The following is a 26044-nucleotide window of genomic DNA, read 5'->3' as shown; positions in this document are numbered from 1 at the left end:
ATCCTTCTTAAGATAATTAATGAAATTTTATATTTGTAGTTTTAAATGCAAATGAATTTCAGGTCTTAAATAATAGATTTTAAAAAAGAATTCATCAAAAAATTATTTTATTTTAAGCAATTGCTGCATCAATTTCTGTATTATTTATTAAGAAACATTTAAATCTTTTTCCTATAAATCTGATTATTTCTCTATTTTTCAAATTACTTTTTTTAATTAAAGACAGCTATCCAAGTCCTTGAACAACTAAATAAATTTTTCTCCAAAAAATATACTACATAGTAAATTTGAAATTAATTGACAGATGAGATTATAATTTAGTTCTAGACAGCTACGCTCTTCAAATAATCAAAATTCAGCCCAGTAAATCTTCAAATTTAAAAAGAAAATTTATATTTATAGTTTAATTTCATTGAGATCTTTTTACAGCCTAAAGACTCACATCAATGATATCGACTTTTATAACTCTATGTAGTTTGAAAAACCTCTTTATATAGAAAATTACATTGATTGAAGTTGCTAACTATTGTAGGTTGCTAGTCATCATTATATAGATGCCACAAATCTATTCTTAATGATGAGTAAATTGTTAAAATATATTTAAAAGTGTTATCTACTATAATTTGATTTATTTTTCCTTATAAGTTTAAGATACATCGTTTATGATACCAATCAAATCAATATCAAGTATCTGTTGAAAGTTAATTTCAGTTCGACTCGATATTAATCGAGAAAAAGACAACAAATTCTAGAAGAAAAAAAAGAGAAGAAACAGCATTAATAAGGATCTGAACATGCCTGGGAACCATGTTTATAAAAATGATGTTGGCAATCTATATACGATATTTGATAAATGTTTGCAAAGATAAATGCAAAATGTAATTGAAAGCTATTTATGTATCCAGTGCTTTTATCACATGGATTTAATAACAACAAAAATTGTCTAATATGAAGAAGATGAGAAGCTTAATAAAAAAATGTTTTATCCAAAATTATGTATTAAGAACACCTAAATCTAAAAACAGATGCAATAAAAGACAGAAGTTCTTAAGCTTTGTTTTTATATGGCAGTTTTAATCCACAACAAATAAATAAACCTGAAGCATTTTTGATGGATAATAAATATACTTTTATAAAATATAATAAAATGTATACATTTAAAATTATAATTAAAAACTTATAAATTTAAAATATTAATAATCTTATTAATAAATGCAATTATAATAAAACTTCAAAATAAAGAGTATAATTCACATTTCATGCACTGAATGCTTTTAAATTTTTTTAAATTTATTATCTTTTTTATATATATATGCTGCCACTTACAATAAATGTGGCTAGCACAAAGTACATTTTTCATTAACATAAAATTTTCATGATTTGATGTTCTGTTCCAAGTAAAAATCCTTCAGTATATTTCTCCATTCGAATCGTTCAGGGTCATACTCTGTGCGACTGGTAACAACAGGAAGCAATTGGTAAAACCTTTTCACAATTTCATCCTTAAAAAAAGAGAAAAAAAATATTTGCCTTTTAATAATTTTTTTTAATCAAATTCAAAATAAGGTTAAAACATTTTGATTTAGAATATGTTTTTGGCTTAATTTGCCAGGAAAAATTATGGATTTTATGTATTATGAATTTTTTTACGCATAAAAACAGTTGTTTGGGATATTGCATATTAGAATTTCTTTTAAATGTATCTAATTATATGATTTTTTTTGGATAGATCAAGAAGATGCTGTGGAAAATTATATTGCAATGTATATAATATCGTTGTTATATAAGTATTAAAAATACTCATAAGCTGTAAATTTATAGTGTAAAAAGTAAATTCAATGAATTAATAAAATTCTTTAATTACATGTTTTATATCTTTTGTTTCTTTTACAAGAAATGTACTCTATTATAATTTTGTCAGTATTTTATATATCTTATCGATAAGAAAAATAGGTTTTTCAAAAGTATATTCTGTTATCTTGTTGTAATGTTCCCTAGTTATGCATTTATTCGAAATACACAACATCACATCACACCACATCTCCTGCTTTAAACTTCCTACGTTTCCTCTGAGGTTCGGAACAAATGTACCATAATTTCTTGCGTATAATCCGCGGATTATCTGTTAAAAAACACGAAAATAATCACTAATAATCTACGCCGACGATAATCCGCGGTAATACGGCAGTATAGATTATCTGGTTTTTTTTTTTTTTTTTTTTTTGTCAGGGTTAAAAGTAAAACCTGTGGATTAGACGCCACTATGGATAATATGCAGGAAATTACTGAATTAGTAGATTGAATTCTTTTTTTTTAATTTGCATTATCTGGCATATTGAATTACACAATTATTTTACCGGAGGAAAAATAAATATTAGTCCATTCAAATTGTCACTAAAAATATCAAACCATTGAAATTGTTATTATAAATTTTCCGTGCATTTTAAATTGTTGGTTCGACCATCTGAAACACAAAATCGTATTTATTCCAGGACATGAAACTCAATAAAAGGAAAGAAGTAAACATTTGTTTTTCATGTTTCATTTTAAGATTGAGAAGAAAAATTTAAATAAGAAAGTTGTACGTATTAAAACACTCTGTACAACAAGCCATCAAATGTTAAAATAGCTAGCTGAATTGGAGCGGGAGTAATGTGTAAAAGTATTTTCATTTTCTCCCCTCATTTTGAGTGAAATTTGTGTAATCCCAGTTAAGGATGTGTTATTAGAAGGGAATGGCTGGTAAAAATGTTAAATAGATCTCCAGATTAGCTTAAAACATTGCGATAAATAGTTCTCAATCTATGTGAAAAAGGAATTTTTAAAAAAATCCTTTTCAAAAAGTGTTATTCCAGGTGATATTTTAATGATCGAAAAAATCTTTTAAAAAAACAATGTACGCGAACGTAACAGCCATCAGAAGATGGACTGAAGCTAAATAATTGAAACGAAGTTTGGTTTCAAATTTAATTTTAAAGCGTTTATTCCAAAAATTGACTATTATGACGCCACCTTAATTAATAAATCTTAAATTAATGATAAATCACATTTTCAGAATGTGATTTCTATTTTGGCTAATGAGTTTGGATGGTCAATAGAGTACTTATATACATTTTTCGATAACTCTGCTCACTTCGATAATGTGGAACGATTTCGAATGTAATGTAGATATACCGATCTGACATTTTTACAGGACATTTCTTTCTTTGTAACACTCATTTAAGAGATACTATAAAATTTCGCACAAACTGAAATGAAAAATATTTTCCTAATTACTTATTTTTTAATGTATTTCTGCCTTAATTAAACTACTTTACGATTTGACGACTAAAGGTTTAGGTCTTAAGTACAATAATTGTCGCTTAATAATCATTTCAGAAATTAAGAATTTCGAAAGCATAAAACGAATGATAACAACAACCCAAAAGGATGAAATCAACACTATTTTAATCACGTCAAAGAAAAAAAAAAGATACACATTTATTTCAGGAGTATCTGTAATTTATTTCAAAATTCATAAATTGTTGCTATTGGAGTTTATTCCTTAATGTTCATTTATATATTAATTGAACTTGTATTTAAAAAAAATGCAAAATGATGTTACAATCAGGTTTTTTTTCCAAGAAAAAGAAAAGTTATTATTTCGGCGTTTATTAAAGGGGTTTCTTCCCCGAATTCGGCCAGTCGTAATAATCAATGCTTATTTCCTTGTCTTCCCCATAAACAGCTTAAGATGTTTCGAGATTTTAAAAGAAAAGGCTGTGAAATGTCCAACTGCGTCGTAGCTCAGTACTAATTCGTTAATAGGTAAATTGTCATGCCTGTTTCAACTTAGTCTTTAACACTCTAACTCCCCCCCCCCCTTTTCTTTTTCCCAGTTCAGCAGCAGAACAGCAATGGTTCAAATTGTTCAAACGGATTCGAAGCTAGCTCCCCCAATAAACTGATCTAGATCGCTCTAGAAGTAAAGTTTAAAAAATGCGAATCCTGTCCTATGGACGAAGTTATTCCCATCCGTTTCCTTAGAAATGGAGCAAGAAGGTCATTCACTAACTCTAGTTGAAAATGAAGTATTGATCCAACTTTTCTCCAAACGAGATAACATAGATACGATAAAATGGTGACACTGAACGAATATTGTTAGATGTATTTGAATACATTCAGAATTTGATCGCAAATAAAATTTAAGAAAATGTTATTTAACAAATAATTCTGCTTATTTTTAAAGGTAAAAGCAAAAAAACAAAAAGAAACCCTCACACTATCACCTCTAGATCAAGGTTAAATATAAAAATTCAAAGAATAAATCACAGAGAAAGATAATTACTTAGAAATTTGATAAAGCGGTGCCCCCAGTCGCAGCTTTTAGAACTACAAACTGAAATCGTCTGCTTGCCGCTTTTAGAACTTTCCAACCAGTCTCTACGCGATGTCGATGTGGAATGATTGAAAATAAAGAATGTTGCTGTTTCTTTATTTGCATTCATTCGACCCTCTTTTTAGTTTCTAACTATAAAGACTCATGGCGTTTAATCATTTTTCAAATAAGAAGTTAAATTATTTATTTATTTCAACTTTTTTCTTTCAGAGTGGCAGTATAATGCAAATAATATTTAACTGCATCCACTATACCTGCAATTTTAGTATTTAAACCTGAAAAAAAATGCATTGTAATTCCACTCCTTTTATTCTGTTCATTTGGAGAAAATATAGTTCAGATGGAAAACCCATCCATTTAAAACAATAAAATTGCTGTAATGTATTTTTTTCAAAACATAGTTCTACGAACACATTTATTCATAGAGAATAAAACGTATGTACTTACTATATATTAAGTACAAAAATATAAATACAAAACACTGCATTATGTAAGACATACAATAGTGAAGAACAAAACAGCATGTGATAAGAAAATAAAGATTAAATTGCACACAATAGGATTTCAAGTACACTGTGAAGACACAATTATAACAGTTACTCAATAAATACTCAAGCACTAACCTGATCATTACATAAAACTCGAACTCTCGGCCGATTCTTGGCTTCGTTGTGCAAAAAATGGAAAAGTTTGCCGTCAAAAAATTGCCACGGCAAAGTGTATTTGTACGGAGAAGGAAAGCCACACGTCTCTAATGCCATGAGGACTGGTTCAATACCGTTCACGAATAGGGTGGATAAATTAACGGTTGATGGGCACACCTGAGGATTCTGAAAAATGGTAAAACGAATATATACTATGAAATAACTTTTATTATAATTTGCATTCTTTATTTAAATACGGATGTTAATAGATTGCATAAACACTTTTTTTCTCAGTTCAGGAAATAAAGTTGTGGGACCACAATAAGAATTCGATTTTATTAAAATAGTAAATAATTAAGAAAATCTAGGTCTAAATAGGAGTGCAGCTAAGGAAAACGACAATTTTTCATATAAATAACAGTAAAGATTTACAGTACACTCCCGAATATCCGGCCTAATGTGACGGAAGGGTAAGCCGGATAACAAAAAAAAAAAAAAAAGCTGGATAGGCCGGAGTTCTATTAACTCATTTCTTTGCTCACCAATAAAAGAAGATAAAGTTTATATACCATAATTCACTGCTATAATACGACTTTTTACTAAGTACTAAGCCTTCTATTTATCACCATGTGAACTTACCCGAGGCAGAAGCAGTTGCCGGTAACGTGTCGAGTTAAAATAGAAGACTCTGTACAAGTAGTTTATATACTGCACTGCACGTTTCAGGAATTTATTATAGAAAAAGTAAGTTAAAGGATATAAAATGTTCACATTTTAACACAAATTTTGCAATGCCTGACTAAAATGCAGAAAATATAAACAAAACATTAACATAAATCATAGACCTAATTCTTAAGAAAATAGATTCAAACTGATTTTAATACCCATTGATACATGATTACACAAATATGAAAAGGTAATCTTAAGATACGAGTCAAAACTTACAATTTTTAGTTCGATGTTTGTCAACGTTGCCAATGCAACGCCCTGTCTTCCTCATTTAATTACGATAAAAGAAAAGTAAGCCGGATAGTCGCGAACCGGATACTCGAGAATGTACTGATTTTAATACTAAAAGTTTTTAATAAATATGTAAATTAATAAACAAACTGCAAATAATAATAATAAATAAAGTAATAAAACTATATTTAAAGAATTTCGATCATTTACAAAATAGTAATTTTAACAAATAGTTATAACAAATAAATAATATATACAGGGTTTTAAGTGCAAAATGATACAATAAAACTTCAAAATAAACAAAAAAAATTCTATTCCCTTTACTTTTGTTCAAATGCATTGTAAAGTGCTAAAATCTTCGAATCAATTAAAGGTTTTAGAAAAATATTCATTTAAAGAACATCGAGAGGATAAAGCACTAACGTATTTGACTAACGTTTTTATTTATTTCTTACATTTTTTAGATTAAAGTTCGAATTAATAAAAAAAATTCGGAAGTATATATTCTAAGGTTTTTTTACCATACTTTTTACCATTTGATAATAAAAATTTAGTTGACGGGAGGAAATATTCAAATTAAAGAAGTTCAAATTCGTCACATTCCACTATATTTGAATTAAGACATTTAATGAAGAAATTTTAGAAAAATAATTGAAATGGCAAAAAACCTTAGGTTTTTTCAACAATTATCAACATACTAATATCAAATCCTTTAGACTGTTTGAAAAACAGACATTCTATTTAATTTACAATAGTACATAGGATGATTCAAAAATTTTCAGTCGAATTTTAAGGCTAGATAAAACATTAGAGGTTAATTTTACAATGAATTTGTAAATTATTCATTTTTGTATTCAGTTTTTTGGGGGTGAAGAAATTAAAGTAGACAGCTACAGAGGGCTATATGTCAACGGATTAGGTAAAAGAAAAATATATACTAAAATGTACGATACAGTTTTAATATAATACAAATCCACAAGAATGCAGTCATATAGATAAGCCATTACAAATCATATGCAGCATAATAGATCCAACCGCAAGTAAGACATAGTTCCAATATTAAACCTTTAGAATACTAAGTGTTCAAAGGATTTTCCGTTCGAAATAATACACGCTCACTTTTGTTGTTACTCATGCATTCGTATTGTCCAATTGTATGTTTGTATTCCATTAAACCTGTGTTGTACATTTTATTGGATACTTTCATTTTTTTTACTTAAATTATTGACAAAGAGTCATTTATAACGGTCACCCTTTCAATAACAACTTCATGTTCTATTACACGAATAATTTGCTAATAAAAAAAAAATTGGACGCAATCTGCAAATTATGTAATGCGAAATGCACCGTTCTAAAATCGTTCTGCAGAGCACAACCCATTGGACATAGAGATGCCAAATTTAGCAAGTAATTACCTCCAAGACAGTAGGTGCTTATTTAGAAGACGTGTTTCAAAATTTTAAGAAGATTTCAAAGATAATCAAAATGTTAAGAATTTTCAAAAACTTCGAAATAAGTAACAGCACAAAAACCATTTTTGCATCACTTTAAAATTCTAAAAATAACCTTTCCAAACATATCACTGCAAATTCATACAAAATTTTTTTCCTAATTTTAATAAATTTGTAAGCATTATTTTACAACAAAATGTTTCATTGTTTTAATTACTACGTACATTTTGTTACATGTCTGCGACGATTTTAACTATATACTTTTTGTATACATATTATTACTGCCATAATTAAGAGTAATTTATTAAAAATAATATAAAGGGAGGAATACAATAAAGACAGACAAATCCAACCTAAACGTAATCAAGCTACAATGCTTTGGATTAGAAATTCGGTTCTCCTTTAAATCTGTACACAAATGTTTGCATCATCAAAAGCCAGACGTGCAGAAACCAACATGAATTCCCATTACAATTTCTCTTTTGTGAAGGGGCCGCAGTGACCTGGTGGCAAGGTCTCGGTTTCGGAATTGGTGGATTTCAGGCTCGAGACCCGATTCCACCAAAGAAGCGTCATATAAGCGGATTGATCTGGTGCATGTTAAATAACGACGGGGCTAAACGTCCTCCCGCTGGTGAAGAAGTTTGGAAAGGGGGATGTCAGCTTCGGTGTCGTCCTCGTCATTTGACGGCGGCTCAAAATTGCGAAGTCTGTATCAAATTAGCCTTAGTGTTGTTTTAAAACGGGTCGTTAATATAGCTAAAACTATATCTATTTTGTGAAATAAAAACAAACATATAAATTTTTTTAATTGGCTAAATCAAATACATTAAAACTTATTTAATGCTTTTATCTACCCAATGTAAAACTTTAAACAATGTAGAATTTGATATCTGTAATTCAAAGAATAATTTCAAAAATAAATTTACCTCCAGCTGTTTTATATCAAGCGCGCTCGGTTTCCATACAGCTTGAGCAACAAAAGCCGCAACATCCAAGGGCTCTAAAAGTGGTCCAGATTTTAATCCACCGATTAAATAATTTAGTATGCACGATATAGCTACTTGATCTTCTGGCAACTGCATTAGAATGTCAAATTCCATTGGGATCTGAAGTATATGCCAGAAAAATTCAAATCTCCTTTTTTCTGAACAACCAAACCAAAGATCTTCAATTTTTATTAAATCACCTGGAAAAGTAGAAACGTGAGACATTAATTTTTTTAAATTTAAACAATAAATAAATTTTCTTAATTACAGTAATTGTTTTACAATAGATTTTCTATAATTCGATAAATATTTGCCAAACGAATTGCAAATATAAAATATATATATAAAAAAAACTATAGTTGTTATTAATAAAGATGAATGAATGATTGTGTGTGATATATACAAACCAAAACGTTCACAAAAGACTGCCTCATTTTAATTAATTAAAGATTACACCAGGCTTTGGAGTTTTTATTGCGATAAATTCTATATTATATATATATATATATATATATATATATATATATATATAGGGTGTTCATTAATTATTGTCAGGGTTTCCGTACCTCATAACTTTCGAATAAAAAATATTACGCAAAAACCGATTACGTATTCGTAAATTACAGCTCAAAGAATTTTATTAATGATATTAAAGTGTAAAGCTTGCACAATTTGCACTTCAGGCATTCAGCTGAAGGCGATTATGTATTCGTAAATTCGCTGAACAAATTTTGACTTTTGATAATCGTGCGGGTTCTCCGAGCCCCATATTCTACAGTTATGTTTATTCACTTTTTCACACACACATGAAAAGTGGATTCGTCACTGAAGAACCATTTTCATCATCCTCAATTCGAGTCAAAATTTGTTCAGCGAATTTACGAATACATAATCGCCTTCAGCTGAATGCCTGAAGTGCAAATTGTGCAAGCTTTACACTTTAATATCATTAATAAAATTCTTTGAGCTGTAATTTACGAATATGTAATCGGTTTTTGAGTAATATTTTTTAAACTTTTAAAAAATTATCTTTTTAGTAATATGAACATCAGTAATTTTATATTTCAATCAGTTATATTTAAGTAATTTTTCGAAAAATATTTCGTAAACGTGTGATCTGAGACGTTTTTGCTTCGATATGAAGCTTCGGCCACAGAGAAGCGGGGAGAGGTGGTTTCTCCTTCTCTGTGGCTTCGACCTCCTTGTCAGTTCTCCAATTCAATGAAATGGTGAAATTCATTAGATTCTAAGCCGCGTTTTCGATGACGGTGGGCAAGAACATAAAATTGTCGCAACAGAAGATCTTGTTCCAACCACCAGTTGATCAAGATACTTGAATTCCAAAATACTTGAAACAGAGGATACTTGAATTCCAGACATGCCAAAAATTGCAGTTTTGGAGAGAGAATACATCTCTACATTCTTTCCGTAAGAGAAAATACAAAATACCTTCACAGGAATGTTGAACTTTCACACTAACGAGTAGCTTCACAAGAACGTTGAATTTTCACACTAACCAATAGCTTTACGGGAACATTGAACTTTCACACTAATGAGTAGCTTCACGGGAACGTTGAATATCCAAACTAACGAGTAGCTTCACAGGAACGTTGAACTTTCACACTAACGAGTAGCTTTACAGGAACGTTGAACCTTCATACTAATGAGTAACTTTACGGGCAACGATGAACTTGCATGCTAATGAGTCGCTTTACAGGAACTTTGAACTTGCATGCTAATGAGTCGCTTTACAGGAACTTTGAACTTTCATGCTAATGAGTAGCTTTACATGAAAGGTGAACTTTCACGATAACGAGTAACTTTACAGGAACGTTGAACATTCACACTAATGAGTAGCTTTATAGGAACTTAGAACTTTCACACTAAGGAGTAGCTTTAGAGGAACATTGAATTCCAGCTCACATCATTGGCGGCAACATTCTTCGAAGAGGAAATCGAAAATATGCTCAGGCTGATAATATGACAAATAACCTGAATCTTCATGGTGGTTATATCGAAAAGTGCAATGTCTGTACATAACTTTCGGTAATTAACTCAATTAATGTACTATTCTTGTCTTTCATTATTTTTTTTTTCATTGGTAGTTGGGAAGGGGGAAGGAGAACGACCGCCATATTTCGTTTTGGTTGCACATTTTTAATAATTCATTAACCATACAAATAATATACAGGGTGAACGGTAAAGTCCTTTAAATTCAAAACGACCTCTCGTATAGCTAGGGAAGTAACGAGTATTTAGTGTAAAATGTCTATACTGAAATATTTAAGGCAGGTAACGGCACACCTAGTGACGAAATAAGTTACAGAAATTAACTCAATAAAAACAATAAACGACATCGGCCAGATCATAATAAAAACACAGGAAAAAGTTTTGTGCAGTTATCGATAAAATTGGCGAAGAAATTTGCTTAAAATTATGAGCTTTCCGTGACTTCAAAAGGTGTTCCTCTGACTCAGGAAGGTTTGAAAATCCGATGTCCAAAATTTCGATTCTAACTGGCGAGACTCTTTGTGTCCTTCGCATACAAAAAAGTAAAAATAGGATTAAACGTAAAATCAAAACATTACTAAATTAAGGCCAGATATTTGATTTGTTTTAGTAATAAAACCTTTCTTGGATGAAAAAAAAGTTAGTTGCGTGTGCGTGTAGAGGATCTATGGCAAAAAAGGATATTCAAAAATAAAATGAATTATCATTTGTTATTGGGGAAAATAAAGATTGGAAACCACTGATTGAGAAGAAGAAATTATAAAATATTGACGTCCTAACTTTACACGCCAATTTCTGTTTATATGACTTCTACATTTTAAAAAAAATAACAGAATATTCCTATATCTGATAGACTTAATTTACAAGATTGCAATATTATATACATGAATGAAATTTGGTATTTACAAAATTACATCAAATTTGGAGATTTTTATCGACTTTTTAATGTAATCAATACACAAGAAATGTGTCTGCCCGTCCAATAACAAATATAATAATTTTAAAACATAAAAAGCTACATAGAAAAAAAAAACTGGTACACAATTTTACTATTAAAGTGTAGATTCTTATCAAATTTCGAACCTAATCGATCAACGGGTTAATCATCTGTCGGTCCGTACATTCTCAATTTGCAAAAAAACGCATTAACTCAAAAATGCAATAATTTAAATAATGGATACTTGGCACGTAATCTTGTAACCAAAACTACTTCTGATTTTGATTCAGTTTTTTGTAGGTCGAAAGAAAAAACGGCGTTCAAAATAAATGAAACAAGAGGAATTGGTTTTCCCAAAACTTTCTCGCATACTCTCTAATACATGTGTTTTTCCATAGAATGCCTTACATGGTATTGGTGTACAATGGTTAAGAAATATTAACTTTTTGCATGAATTTAGCAATTTTACGAAATTTTTAGCCATTAATCCCTGGCATTGCAACCGAAAACTGAATTTGCGTTTAAGAGACGTCTTTCCCAAACGACTAAAACAAAAATTTGACACAAAACTGCACTTTTAGTCACAAAATCCCATACCAAATTAGATATATTTGTGCCATTGCATTTTTGAATTATCGCGTTTACATGTTTCTTAAATTACAGATCACCAGACGGTCAACCTCTCATCGAATTTGGCTTAAACTTTGACAGGTATCTACGCTAAAGATACAAAATATGTATACCGAATTTTATTCATTTAGCTCTCTTCGTTTTGTAATTACCGTGTTAACTTATATTCGGACAAACGGATTTCCTCTGAACAGATTTCACTCAAAATTTAATAGAAATATCTAAATTTGGCATAAAGACCGTTATACCACAGACAGACAGACATTTTCCAAAAAAATGTGTTTTTCGAACTCAGGGAGGTTTAAAACATGGAGATTTATCAAATTCTCGAGATTCTGATGATTACAATACTTTCTCTGTAGCTCGTATACGGGAAAGTAAAATGTGAGGAGTTAGTTAGTTAGTTATATTAACGTCCCGTTTTAAGCAATACTAGGGCTATTTTGGGACGGACCTCGTAATTTTGAACCGCGGTCAGATGACGAGGACGACACCTGAGCTGGCACCCCCCTCTCCACACCACGCGACAACAGCGGGAGGATGTTTGGCATTGATGGATTTAACGTGCAACAGACCCCCTTACACGACGGTTCTTCGGTGGAATCGGGTCTCGAACATGAAACCCTACGGATCAAGAGCCGAGACCTTACCACCAAGCCACAGCGGCCCTAAAATGTGATGAAGAATGAAATGAAGTTGACCCGTTTTTAAAAGACAGGCCACTGATTAGAGACACAAAACTCATACATCCGCCAATGGGATTAAAATGGCTTTAAAAAACTCACTTTTTTGTATAAGGTTTTTCTTTGTAAAGTTCGTATACAAGTACATAAGAAAAGTAATTTTGCTAACAAACGTAAAAAGGATCACATATTTGAAAAACTTACTTGTACTGCGCAGAGGTAAAGGGTGGATCCTTTCAGGTTCACGCAAATTGTTGTTTTCATTCTGATTCTTTTTATACCAACATCTCTCTTCAATAACAATGGAATCCTCACTGCCCGGTTCCACAAAACAGTTGAAAAGAATTCCATAGCACCTTTGTCGAATTTCTCTGTACACTAAAGCAGAAGCCATCCTGGATCCATCTTCGAGGACCTTGAAAAATATCAATGAAATGTTTAAGTAGACTATTTTGTGCAAAAAATAACGGCGGAGTGATCTCCGAGACTTCTTCGCATACTCCTTAACACATCGACTGCCGTGCCAATTGTTATCTTTCTTTTTTATTCAATTGTATAGTGGTTGGAGACAATAAATGTTGTTGTATTGTTGTTTCTTATAACACTTGCAATGGACAATCCCGCTTTTATGAAGACAGCGATTTTAAGCCGATGGGAAAACAATTTTTTTTTTTTTTAGTAGAGCCATATAGGGCCAAAAGTACGACTTTGCTACTCACGCATCGCTCATTCGCTTGCACAACCCTTTTTTACAGGAGGGCACATTCACACATCTCACAGATAGAACAACCATGCCCAGAACAGAACAGATAGAACAACCATGCCAGCTCTAACCCAGGACGCCCAGATCCCGGGGAAGATGCGCTACCCTTATTACCCCTATGCCGGGACGCCGGAGGAGACAATAAATACACTTGTTTGTTGTAATAAGCTTTTTGGGACCAACCAACCAAGTGTATTTATTGTCTCCTGGTTGGTTGGTCCCAAAAAGTTTATTACAACAAGGGTGGCAAGATAATGGGACACAGCACAAACACATGCATATAACACACTTGAATAAGAATTACTATTAATTAGGGCACATATCATTATGCTACCAGAACTTCGGTTATCATTCAGTGATAGATATCCCACAGCATTATACATAATTTCACACCAGTATCGGATATCTATATGGCTCTACTACTCAGAGAGTGCACATCTCCCTCCCTCCCTCTCTCTCTCTCTCTCCAAACTTTTTTTTTTTTTTTTCATTCAGGTGTATTCCAGTCGCCTATTAGCGGCTGGTTCTAACACATTCATATTCAGGTGACAGCAAAACTCCGCTCAATTTTTAGGCTGATGGGCATTTAATAATTTTCCGTTTTATACTACGGACCAATTTTTAGATGAAATAACAAAGTGTTATATGCAGGTGTTTAGTACAATAAACAGGACAGTATATAAGGTTTCTAAAATAATGCACATACTCTAATAGAGAATATGTATATCAAAATCTGAAATTTAATATCACTTTGTCAAAGGAACCATAAAAAATATAAGAAAATTCTTTGAAATTTTATGCTTGTATTCATTTTGGCGAGCTAAATAGTCGCCAAATACTAAAAATATCTAATAATTCATATAGATTAAAATTGCGACGGTTAAATAAACTTCAAAACTTTCAATGCTCTATTTTACCACCAAATTTGGCAAGATATTATTATAAATGTAAAAATAAAATGTGAAACACAATCAAATCTTTCATTTGGCTTTAAAAATAGCTTGTAATTACAATTAGCTATTATACAATTATCCAATATTACTGCAGTAGATCAGATAATAACTTATAAAGCAAACATCTATAAATAAAAAAATAAAATTTAGACGTGAAATCAAACTAATATCATTACAATCTAGAATAGTAACAACAAATTTTTTAAAAAATTGCCAATTCATTTTAGAAAGCTTACATACCTCAGACGACCAATATTCCCTTTTACATAACAGATTAAAAATGCAAACATTTGAACAATTGAAATGTCTTTCGCGGATAGCTTGTTCAAAATCGGGGTTCATCTTTACAAAAAGTGTGAGGGGAATGGCCACTTTATCGGTCACATACGATTCTAACTCATGTTTAACAAGACCAGATTTATTTTCATCGCCAAATACTTCACCAGCTATAGAGGACAATTCTTCTTCGTTGTTGAAATCTCCGGTCCATTTCTTCTGTGTGATCAATGCACACAGATTCTTGAATTTGGCATCTATGCTGGGTTTCTCAAACTCCGCTAAACTTTGATTGAACTGTGTCAATTGTTGAGGAGGGGTATAATTCTTTCCCATCAAACAGGCAAACAAAGGCAGCTGTTTGACAGATATATTTAAGTAACGTTCTGCGAAACAACGTCGATCGTACATAACAGTTTCCAACTGTTTGAGTCTCAACTGAGACGTTAGCAGCATTGGCTTTGTGTTCATAATGATGAATTCAGAATTATTACTTAAAATAGCGAAAACGGCTCTGTTTTTGTTCGCATAATCCGCTATATAGTTATCGGCGTTCACCCCTTTGTCTGTTTGATATATGCCAACGGCCGATTCTTTCAAAGCAAATTTTGCCAAAAGCTTCAAAGCCGGTGACGCATGTCGACGTGCTATGACTTTTCCTTGAAGATTCTGAGAAATATCCTTAAAAATGGAAGCGATTTCTCTGTATTTATTCATTTTGCGCTTAGCCCAATCTGTCAGCATTTCTTCACTAGTGGTGCCATCAAATATGAAGACAAGCTTAATTCCTTTACTTGCAAATTTCAAAACAAATTCTTTTAAAGCTTCTTTCAACTCGATCCATTGTCCTCCATAGATGCTTTTGGGGGAGCCTTTTCGGTAAGCACAAAAAAACGGTAAGAAGTGTGAGCCGTCCACGACAAGAACAGGAGAGCAACCAGAAGAACGGCGGTGCTCATTAGACATTTTTTCGATGGAAATAATTCTACATGCTTCTGGGCAATCTTGAATAAGAGAAAAAAGACCTTTAACTACCATGGTAATACTTGAACAAAACTTTTTATAATTAGGAAACTTATAAAGTACGATTTCCGTTGATTAGTAAATCTCCTACTAAATCTAAATCTATTGATTGTAATTCGAATTAGCTGAAACCGAACTGTTTTTAGCCGCTCATAAGTAAAGCTGCTCTCCAACAGTGCGAATGAAATGAGATAAGACTCTGAAAAGGGCTTTGTTTCTTTAATCGCACGGTTTCGTTTCAAAAATGATAAAGTCGCTTGAATTTTTAAGATAAAAGATATTATATTTTTATATCAGTATAATTGTTTCAGAATCACTTCTATTAAAACTATCAGTATAATTGTTTCAGAATCTCTTTTATTAAAATTTCATATCTGATATTTAAAAAAGAGAAAGAGAGAGAGAGAAAAGTAACAAATTTGAATGTTTCGATTGATATGAAAACATTTAAACAACAAGACGGAAGAAGAAGAAGAAAAAAAATAAAAAAACTGAATGCAAAATTGGGAACTAAAAATCATGTTGTCATTTGTTGTTGCTGTTGCAGCTTATGGAACTTGTCATAGACAAGCCCGCTGACAAAGTCAACGATTTTAAGCCTAGTTTTAGCATCTCTTGTTTCAGTAGCGCCATCTGGGGCCAAAAGTACGTCTTAGCTACTCATGCGTCACTGTCCTTTTCTCGGAGCAGACTTCATTCATACTTTTCAATCACTTATCCACAGATCGTTGTTTAGATCAGAATCAGAGAATGATCATCTCTGATCCAGTACCCCTAGTGGTATTGTTTCGACTTGGAGAACTTGGTGGCTAAGACAGATTTATCCGCGCAACAGCCACCATGTACATGGAGATTCTTCTGCCAGCAGGGTTCGAATCGTCATTTTTTACTTTCTCCTAAATGAAGTATAGAGAAAGTATTGTAATCTTTAAAAAATACGAGCTCGATATTTTGACGAATCTCAACTTTTTAGACCTTTCTGAGTTCGCATTTGATGGTCGCAACACATTTCTGACATGATGACTATCTATATGAGACAAAGATAATTAAAAAATGCTTTGAGCTACAAGGATGAAATTTGGTATATGTTCTTTACATCAAATTTATCTATGAAATGTTGAGTAAAATCTATTCAGAGTAAGTCTGTTGGTCAAACTGCTCGAATATAAGTTAATTCGATAACTGCAAAACGAAGAAAGCTAAATGGATAAAATTTTGTACACATATTTAATATCTGTAGTGGAGACAACTATCAAATTTTGAGTTAAATCCAAATAGGGCTAACTCTACTTTCAGAATTATGCAAACGCGATAACTCAAAATACAATGACTTAAATATATCAAATTTGGTATATGATTTGTGACCACAATTTTACTTCTGAATTAAATTTCGAGTCCAATCATTTGGGAGAAACTCGTCTAAAACACAAATTCGATTTTTGGGTATTATTAACCGCATGCAAAGAAATAATCGGGGAAAAAATACACCTCGCCAAAAGATACGTGATATATTCAGAAAAATTGCAAAATTTTCGCCAAAGGTTAAATAGTTACCTGTAATAAAAAAGGCACTGGCGTAAAATAGTTACCTGTAGGTAACTATTTTACGCCAAGTGCCATTTTCAGAATGATTTCTTTGTTTTTGATGGCATTGTTTCAAATTTAAATAATCCTGAATACTAAATTACCATGATTTTCCCACTAATGACAATTACTGATAATTAATGTGTGCATTTGTTGGAGCTCTACAGGTGAGACCGAATGACCTGCAGTTACCAAATTTAGCACATGTATATCCTGGGGATCGGAAATATGTGCCTTGGAATTTTTTTAAATTTTTAATTAGAATTTTAATTAATTAAAAATTAAGCGAAATTCTGGCGTTTTTTCCCCCGATAACTTCCAAAAATATTATCGAACAAAAATGATTTTTACATCAAGTTAAAGTTCAAAATATTATCCCTTAAATAGATTTGAATATAAACAGTGAGGTATATAGCGACAAGGGCTGTTATCCCATAGGAGCGAAAAAGTTACAGTTAATGGATATCAAAATACTTGAGGGCTTGAATAAAGATGTTTAAATGATGTCTCTTTAATGATATCACTGTTTTAACCTATAAATTGGCTTCCTTTTTCAAATAAATATTTTTAAGAAAATATTTTAATCATATATTTCAACGATTTCAAAATAAAAATAAAATTTAACCTGTATGAGCACATTATGCGCACATGGGAAAAAAAATGGTTTTAATCAACTAATTGGCATAAAATTGACAAAAGCTCAAATTTAAAAAAAAATTAAATATTACTGTAAACGTAGAAAAGTGTAATTTTCAGCATCTATCTCTATGAAATGAAATAAATATGAAATATGATATATTCTAAAAAGTAAAATGAAGGAAAAATTTTCTATGGTCTTTTACAATATCCATATTACTAATTCAATAAAGCAATTTTATTTAAGACAAATATGGTTTAATATACATAAGACATCCATTCTAATCAGACTCAACAGCTAATCTATAAATCTATAGTAACAGACATACATCTGCTAATAAAGTGGTCTAAATGAAATAAAGAATTATATTTTATGTAACTTGAGTCAATAAATCCTCTGATGAATTACAAATTTTAAATTTTTACATATATCCTCTGCCCAATGAATCATGTTTAACAAAATATTCTTGAGACACCAATATTTTAAATAAAAAGAGCTGCACTCCAATCAACCAAATTAATCACTAAAGCAGATCGATGTATGAAAATATGAATATCACTATTCAGTAAGAACGGGTGATTATAGACCGCTTCATCGACCTTCTGAAAGAGTATAGACAATCATCTCCCAGTGCTTATCAAGAGCGATTGGCCTAAGATTATAAAATGTTGATTGTTCTGAAATTGTAATATTCAAAACTTCATAAATCGATCAGATTTGATAGCAGAAGATAGGAATGTTTATTTATTTATTTATAAATTGGAGAGTTAAGAATATTTTGCACAATAAGAATCCTTAAGATCAAAAGACTGTCTGAAATTTAAATTTCATAATTTTTTAAGTATATTTATGGACAGGAAAAAAATTATTATTCATATCATTTAAATCCTTTTGAAAATAAAACTAAAAACCAAATTTTACGATGAATGTGTGAAATTTTTGTTGAATAATTATTTGAGATATTACATAAATTATGAAAATTATTCAGTAATGCACATAAGACTTGAATGCCGAACGACTCTGCTTTCAGTTTTCATATTTAAAAAAAAAAATGCTTGGTTTCAGTTAAAAAAATATCTTTATATTAATTGCGGTTCAATCATTTCCACTTTAATCTAAAACTGAAATTTTACGGGTGCAGACAGAAAATTAGAGAGAGTTGCATAATACATTGAACAGAACGGTTTAAGGATTTCATAATCGTATGAGTAAATTATATGACTATCGAAATTTGAAGCTTAAAAATATTTTGCTAAAGACCTATCATAGGACCAAGTTACATAAAGTTTTAATTGAAAGTTTTAGCAAGCATTAATACTGGCGAACCGGCTGGTCGCCAAAGGCGACTAGTTCTGAATAAAAACGTCTTTTGTTGAGTATTTATGTTAGCTGATAATGGTCAATAGTATTCAACAAAACATCGCAGTAATATTGCATTCGCGAGTTCGCAAATTGTACAACGGCAACGGCAACGTCGTGATGTTTCGGAGTTCCGCGATGTGACAAAGTGGTCACGAGCACCTCCACATCATAATTTGGAATAGATACTTTAATTTGTTAGTTTAGGGAAAAGTTAAATTTAATTGAACTAGTTTGGACGAGCGCAATAAAGCTCTAACGTCATGAAATTTGGTATTTAATTCATATTATTATAATTTTTGATACAATTAATTAATTTAAAAATAATATTTAAATTATTTATGGGGTAAAATAGAACTTTAGTGGAATTACGTTGCACGTGCCTTAACTATTGGGGCTTTTTTGGAACTAAACTTTCTGAAGGAAAAATTTCAAGGAATTTCACGCGTGTAGCTCATCGTAGCTATCTGAGGCCAAAACAAATAATTTTGAAAAATTTAATCCACCAGATTGGTAACAGAGTTAATTAATTCTCAGTTTTTTAACTGAGGGGAAATTTATATAGACATTGTCTATTGCAGCTCTAGGTCTTTTCCTAGAGCTGGGTACTGCAGGATCATAAGCAGGTAGATTAAGTAACTTGTTACGAATCTGGGGCAGTTTTTCGAAGAAATTTATTGATGTTCTTCTAATAAATTCCGAAACAGGTTCAATTTTGAGATCGTCATGTAAGATCTTTCTCCTGATATACCAGGGGGCGTCAACAATCTTCATCAGATGCCTATTTTGAAAAACTTGCAACCTCTTAATGTTTGTGGCTGATGTCGCCCCCCATATTTGGGAGCCGTACATCATTATTGGTCTTAAAACAGCTTTGTAGAGCAGAAGCTTGAGCCTAATCGATAGCTTACTCCTAGGAGAAATTAAGCTGTTGAGTTTAACACTCGTTCTAGTAGCTTTGGTGAGGGCTGCTTTAATATGACTATTAAAGCTTAATTTTGCGTCTAAAATTAACCCTAAGTATTTGTATTCATTTACAAAGGGGACGGGTTGGCCAAAAATTTGGATAGGGGCTAGGTCAGGCATATTTACTTTTTTAGTAAACAGGAGGCACGCGCATTTACTTGGGTTGACTTTTATTTTCCAGCCGATGAGCCAGCACTGCAAAATGGTCATGTACTGTTGAATGTTTGATATGACTATGTTTGGGTCCCTATGCTGTGTAAGAATGGCGGTATCGTCTGCAAAAATTGCTAAGTGACAATTGCTAGCTCTAGGTAGATCGTTAACATAAATGTTAAAAAGAGTTGGAGAGAGTAAACTTCCTTGCGCACAACCGCTTCGGATTGGTCTGGGGGAAGAAATTACATCGTTAACTCGTACCCGAAACTTACGAGAAAGTAGGTACGAGCGTAAAATTTTGACAAATTGCGCCGAAAATCCAAGTCGCATGCACTTGAATAAAAGCCCTTCGTGCCAAATTTTGTCAAAGGCTTTGGCTACGTCCAGAAAAAGTGCACCTGTGGTTTGGGACTTCTCAAAGCCACTGTGAATCAATTCTGTAACACGAATTAGCTGGTGATTCGTCGACAGGTTTTTACGAAATCCGAATTGCTCGGAAATTAAAATATTTTTGTCGCTGAGAAATTGATTCAGGCGTTTGAGGAGCACAGATTCGTACACTTTGCTCAAGCTACTAAGTAGCGAGATGGGACGGAAATTTTGAGGTAAAGTCAAATCAGAGTTTGGTTTTGGAATAGGGACAACCACAGCTGTTTTCCAGCAGTCGGGAAAATAACACAATTCCATTAATTTATTTATTAGAAAAGTTAAGTATAAAATAAATCTAAAAGGGAGGTTTTTAATCATGCGATTTGTAATTAAATCCAATCCTGGCGATTTATTCGGCTTGAGGTTATTCATGAATTCCATGATTTCCGTGGGCCGAACGGGCTGCAGGTTGTTTACGTGTTGTTGCGATAAGAAGCTCTCCAGCTGATCTGTGACGAATTGAGTCAGTGGGGGGTTCGCCAGCCACGCGTCCGCGTGGGGGGCAAACTGGTCCTGTAGGCTATCTGCCAAAGTTTCCGCCTTTTCAATGGGAGCTAGAGCGAGTTCCCCCGTCCCCCCTCTGAGGGGGGGAATCGGGGAGAATGGTTTTCTGATAAAGGAGGAGCGGCGCCAGAGGCCTTTTGTGTCTAGGTTCTCTAATTGACTAGCTCGCTGTTGCTCGAAGTGACCTACTTTTAACCCTTTGATCTCATCCTGGGTTCTGCGAAGTTCCGTTCTCACTTGAGGGTCGCGAGAACGTTGCCAAATTCTTCGCAGGTAGTTTCGCAGTTTAATTTTGGTTTGGATTTCGAAAGGAAGCTTTTCTGGAGGTTTATTAAATTTTGGTTTTGAGGCTTCTGCGAGCGCCTCCGTTAGAGTTTTTCCTAGACTTCCAACTGCAATTTCTGCGTCATCATTGCTATGAATTTTGAAGGGAGGGAGGGGTTTTAAATTTAAAATATGCCGAAAGTTCTCCCAGTTGGTGGAGAAATGTGCTGGTGAATTTAGAGAAAAGGTTCCAGTATCAAAAGTCAAAACTACTGGAAGATGATCAGAATCTAAACAATTTAGCACTCTAATTTGAGAGTGGAAAGGAATTCGCTTTAATATTGCGAAATCTATGACGGAGTCATTTGAGCTAACTTGATTAATGTGGGTTGGAGAGTGGGGCGCCAAAACATTGACTCCGTCCTGCGTTGCAAGAAAATTAAACAACTGCATTCCATACCTAGTTGATTTATAGTTATTCCAGGCGATATGACCTGCGTTCATATCGCCCGCAATGATGACGTTTGGGCCTAAATTTAAAAGTTTTTCTAAATCCTCCAGAGGGAACATGTACGGACTCCCAGATCGTACATATGCTGACACAATTTTGAGAGGGGGGAGATTTCCTAATTTAACCTCAATAATTGTCGCGTCTATCCTCTCTAAAACGGGAGTGGGGATGACGTGATGTTCAATTATTGATTTCACATAAATACAAGTACCTCCATGATTGCCTGGCCGATTATTATTATTTCCGGATCTATCTGTTTTATAGATCCGGTAATTAGCGATTAGGGGTGTGAACTCCGGGGGGAGTCGGGTCTCTTGTACCAAAAACACATCAAGATTTTGCTCTGAAACAAAGTCTCTTACTTCCGCGATCTTGTTACGCAAGCTATTTGCGTTCCAAGTGCAGACCTTAAGATTATGCAAGTTTATTATGTTGTTACGATTGAATGTTAACGTTGGGGACCGTAGCTAAGACTGACGTATTCTTGGAAGAGAAAATACGCCATATCAGCACCGTGGGATGCAGCACGAATTGCTGGTAATGCCTTTCTAAAGGCTTCGAGTAGAAGAGGTGGTTCACACCAATCTTCTCTCATTACTGTTGCTAGGCCAGAAAAAATGTCGGTGAATATTTTAGAATTTTTAGCATCCACTGGGACCGACTGTTTTGGAATAGAGGTTTTAGCAACTGATGGAGTTGTTTCGCTCTCCACTGGGGTTTCTAATGGAGGAAATTCTGACTCTGAATTTTTCAGAATTTGAGCGAATGACACATTTCCTTCCACTTTCCTGAAATTTTTAGGAGGTCGATGCGTCCTGGGTACATCCCATATGGATTTTTTGGAGGGGTGATTTTTAAGGAAATTAGTAGTGGTGTTATTTCTACCACTTTGTCTAGGGAAGCGGGGACATTGGCGCCAGTTCGCTGCATGCTCACCTGCACAGTTTGCACACGTAAGTTTATCCTCATAGGCTAAAGTACATTCCTTAGCCCTGTGAGGTCCTGCACACTTGACACATTTAATTGGTAATTTGCATGCTTCAGAGCTGTGGAAGAAGCCCTGACACCGCCAGCATTGAGATGGCCCCTTCCTTCCTCTGTATCGCTCCACTGAAATTTTCGTGCCAAACATTTCAGTGAGAGTGTAGACCGTCTCAGACAGAGGTCCGTTTGCTACTTGAACGTAGAATAACGGCATCGGTGATTTTGTTTGGAATTTGGTCAGTTGAGTTATGCTAACAACTGAGAAGCCTTCCTTATGAAATTCCGATTTAATGTCCTCAATAGGAGTGCAGGATGGAAGTCCTCGAATAACTACTTTTATGGGCCTATCTTGTTTCAGCATAAAAGTTTTAAACTCAGCACCCTGAGATTCGAGGAGGTGGGATAGGCTTCGGTGCTCTTCCTCAGTTTCGACAGTTAATTTTAGAAATTTATTGCTCATTACTGAGCGTAGGGAAGGAGCCTCTAATTTTAAGATGTTAAGCATAGTTCTAAAATCTGCTCGGGGGGTAACAAAAAAGGGCGGCACTCTTTTTTGTTTTGGTTGTGCAGGTGAGGGATCGGCATCGACCTCGTTGTCTAGCGCAACCTCTTCTATTCCTTCAGGAACTTTTTTAATTTCGATTTCTTTATTTTTGTCACTATTGGTTTTTAAGTTTTTAGCTTTTCTGACGAGGTGGGCAGCCGGGGCTATAAACCCATCCTCATCAGCAACACGTTTTTTCCTTTCCTTAACAGGGCTGCCTTTCGGCGAAGTTTGATTTTTATTAATCACATTTCCACTCAGATTAATTTTCTTTTTAGGAGTGGTTTTAACTTTACAACTAGCATTATTTGTACTATTATTAGAGGTTGTGCTAGGGGCGTTTTTTAGCCTAACTTTTTCACAAATTACATTTAATTTCCTGACATTTTCCGGTAATTTAAAAAGGGGGATCCCTAGTTTAATCAATAATTGGTTCAAACAGCCGCTTACCTGCTGTATCTCCTTCTTGACTTGGGTGTGCTGGTCTTCAGAAGTAGCAGCTGCCAGCGCTTGCGCCCAATTTCCCAGGTTCTCCTTGAGGGAAATGGCCTGTGTAATTTCGAGGCTATGTTCAGCGATAAACTCGTCTGTCACTTGGATGGAAGTTGGGGATATTGGTCTTGGGACCGTCACGCTCGCTTCATTTCTTGCGATTTCTTCTTCGCTGGGGTTTCCTTGGCCCTGCTGAATTTCCATGTTGCTAACATCATCCGCTAGTGAGCTCATCTCCCCCTTTCCGCTCCGGTTCTGATAAGAACCAGTCCGGGGGGTCTGCGCTCCAGGCATCGTCCGCTTTGTCGGCGTAATCACCCGTAAAAGCAGCTCCTGCTCCGTCGGAGACGGAGCTCTCTCCACAAACGTCCTCTCCATTTGGAGTCCAAATCGAGAATCGCAAATTGTACAGACTAAGTCTGTGGCAAAGGATACTGACGTGCTCTGATTGGTTTAAGCCTTGGCATCTTTTTGGCAATGTTTTGCACTCATAATAGTGTAGTTTTCGCTTATTTGGCACAAACCTTGTACCTTTCATTAGTTTTATGGAAGATACGAGTGAATATCAACACGATCTAATTTTTATTAATATAATTGTTTTCTCTAAATATTATTAGTAATACTGCTAATAGTAATTAATAATAATAATAATAAATATTACTCATAATACTAGTAACACAAGTAACTAATGTTGTTTATGCACATAAGTATAAAAACTAAATAAAAATAATTACTCGACATATAATGCAGCAAATAAATAATTCATATTTTTCTATGATTTTCGTACCTTTATTCGATAATTTATGCAGTCATTGAAACTTGTTGCTGAACGTTTGTTACTTTCCCATCAACTACATATGCGAAGATGATTACTTAATGCCCAAAACATATAAATATGTGATTCCGCAGCTAATTTTTTTAATTATATCAAAATAATATTAAGAAGAAACACACACAAAAATATTTTTAATAAATTGCAATTTTTATATTTCCTGAATTTAGGTTTCACGATTTGATCTTTTCTGCTGCATATGTGTTCTAGATTAATATTGCATGTAAACCCTAAAAAATAGGGAGGCGGGGATAAATTCACAAATTTTATTTATTTTTATAAAAATATATTTCGGTATGGCATCTTTTTGGCGAAACATTGCCAAAAAGATGCCAAAGCTTAAACCAATCAGAGCACGTCGGTATCCTTTGCCATAGACTTAGTCTGTACAATTTGCTAACTCGCATTGCATTCGACCAAAATCTTGAATATGAAACAAAATAGCTGCAAATAAAAAAAAAATCGAAACAATGGTTAAAAACAAAATACTTTTTAAATACAAAATCTAGTAAATACATATACACTGTTAAACAGCAACAATGAAAAGAAATGTATGAGAATTCGTCTCAGAAAATTGACATACCTCAGACGATCCGTATTCTTTTTTACACAATAAATTAAAAATGCAAGCATTTGAGCAACTGAAGTGTCTCTCATGAACAGCTTTTTCAAAGGCAGGATTCCTCCTCACACAAAACGAGAGAGTATCGGTTCCATTCTTAATTGCATACGATTCTAACCCTCGTTTAATGAGATCAGATCTATTTTCATGGCGAAATACCTTTCGGGATATGGAATACAGTTCTCGTTTATTAGTGAAAGTCCCAGTCCACTTTTCCTTTTTGATTAGTAGACATAAATTTTTGATTTTGTCCTGCTTGCTGGGATTTTCACGGCTAGAGAGTCCTTGGTGGAACTGTCTTAGTTTTGGAAACGGAACATAATCATTACCCATCAAACAGGCAAACAAAGGCAGCTGTGTTGACGGAAATGTTTAAATAGCGTTCTGCGAGGCAATATCTATCATACATAACAGTTTTCAACTCCTCCATTCTCAGATTAGAAGTTGACAGTACTGGTTTTGT

At 33.3% G+C, this 26044-nt stretch overlaps 2 protein-coding genes across 4 annotated transcripts in view; one reads left to right on the top strand and one right to left on the bottom strand.

Annotated features, from left to right (window-relative positions):
- Positions 1 to 1246, top strand: part of LOC129983696 (poly [ADP-ribose] polymerase 1-like) — a 71774-nt gene extending 70528 nt beyond the window's left edge. For both annotated transcript variants that reach the window (XM_056093282.1, XM_056093281.1), the window contains one exon: positions 652 to 1246. In XM_056093282.1, the coding sequence (XP_055949257.1) occupies positions 652 to 727 (76 nt within the window). In that variant the 3' untranslated portion in view covers positions 728 to 1246. The remainder of the gene's footprint in view (positions 1 to 651) is intronic.
- LOC129983697 (constitutive coactivator of peroxisome proliferator-activated receptor gamma-like) lies at positions 1228 to 25629 on the bottom strand. 2 transcript variants are annotated; one of them, XM_056093284.1, is made up of 6 exons: positions 25543 to 25629; positions 24086 to 25403; positions 12887 to 13097; positions 8363 to 8622; positions 5002 to 5208; positions 1228 to 1502 (listed from the first exon to the last, which is right to left on the bottom strand). In XM_056093284.1, the coding sequence occupies exons 2-6, from the start codon at positions 24503 to 24505 to the stop codon at positions 1374 to 1376; spliced, it is 1227 nt and encodes a 408-aa protein (XP_055949259.1). In that variant the 5' UTR covers positions 24506 to 25403; positions 25543 to 25629; the 3' UTR covers positions 1228 to 1373. The 2 variants fall into 2 exon arrangements, with proteins under 2 accessions (XP_055949259.1, XP_055949258.1); XM_056093283.1 differs by lacking the exons at positions 24086 to 25403; positions 25543 to 25629 and adding an exon at positions 14639 to 15879.
- Positions 25630 to 26044: the final 415 nt, after the last annotated feature.

The sequence above is a fragment of the Argiope bruennichi genome, chromosome 9, assembly GCF_947563725.1.
Source record: "Argiope bruennichi chromosome 9, qqArgBrue1.1, whole genome shotgun sequence".
NCBI classification, from domain to species: domain Eukaryota; kingdom Metazoa; phylum Arthropoda; class Arachnida; order Araneae; family Araneidae; genus Argiope; species Argiope bruennichi.
Note: the sequence above shows the minus strand (reverse complement) of the source record. Positions and strands in the feature narration are given on the sequence as shown.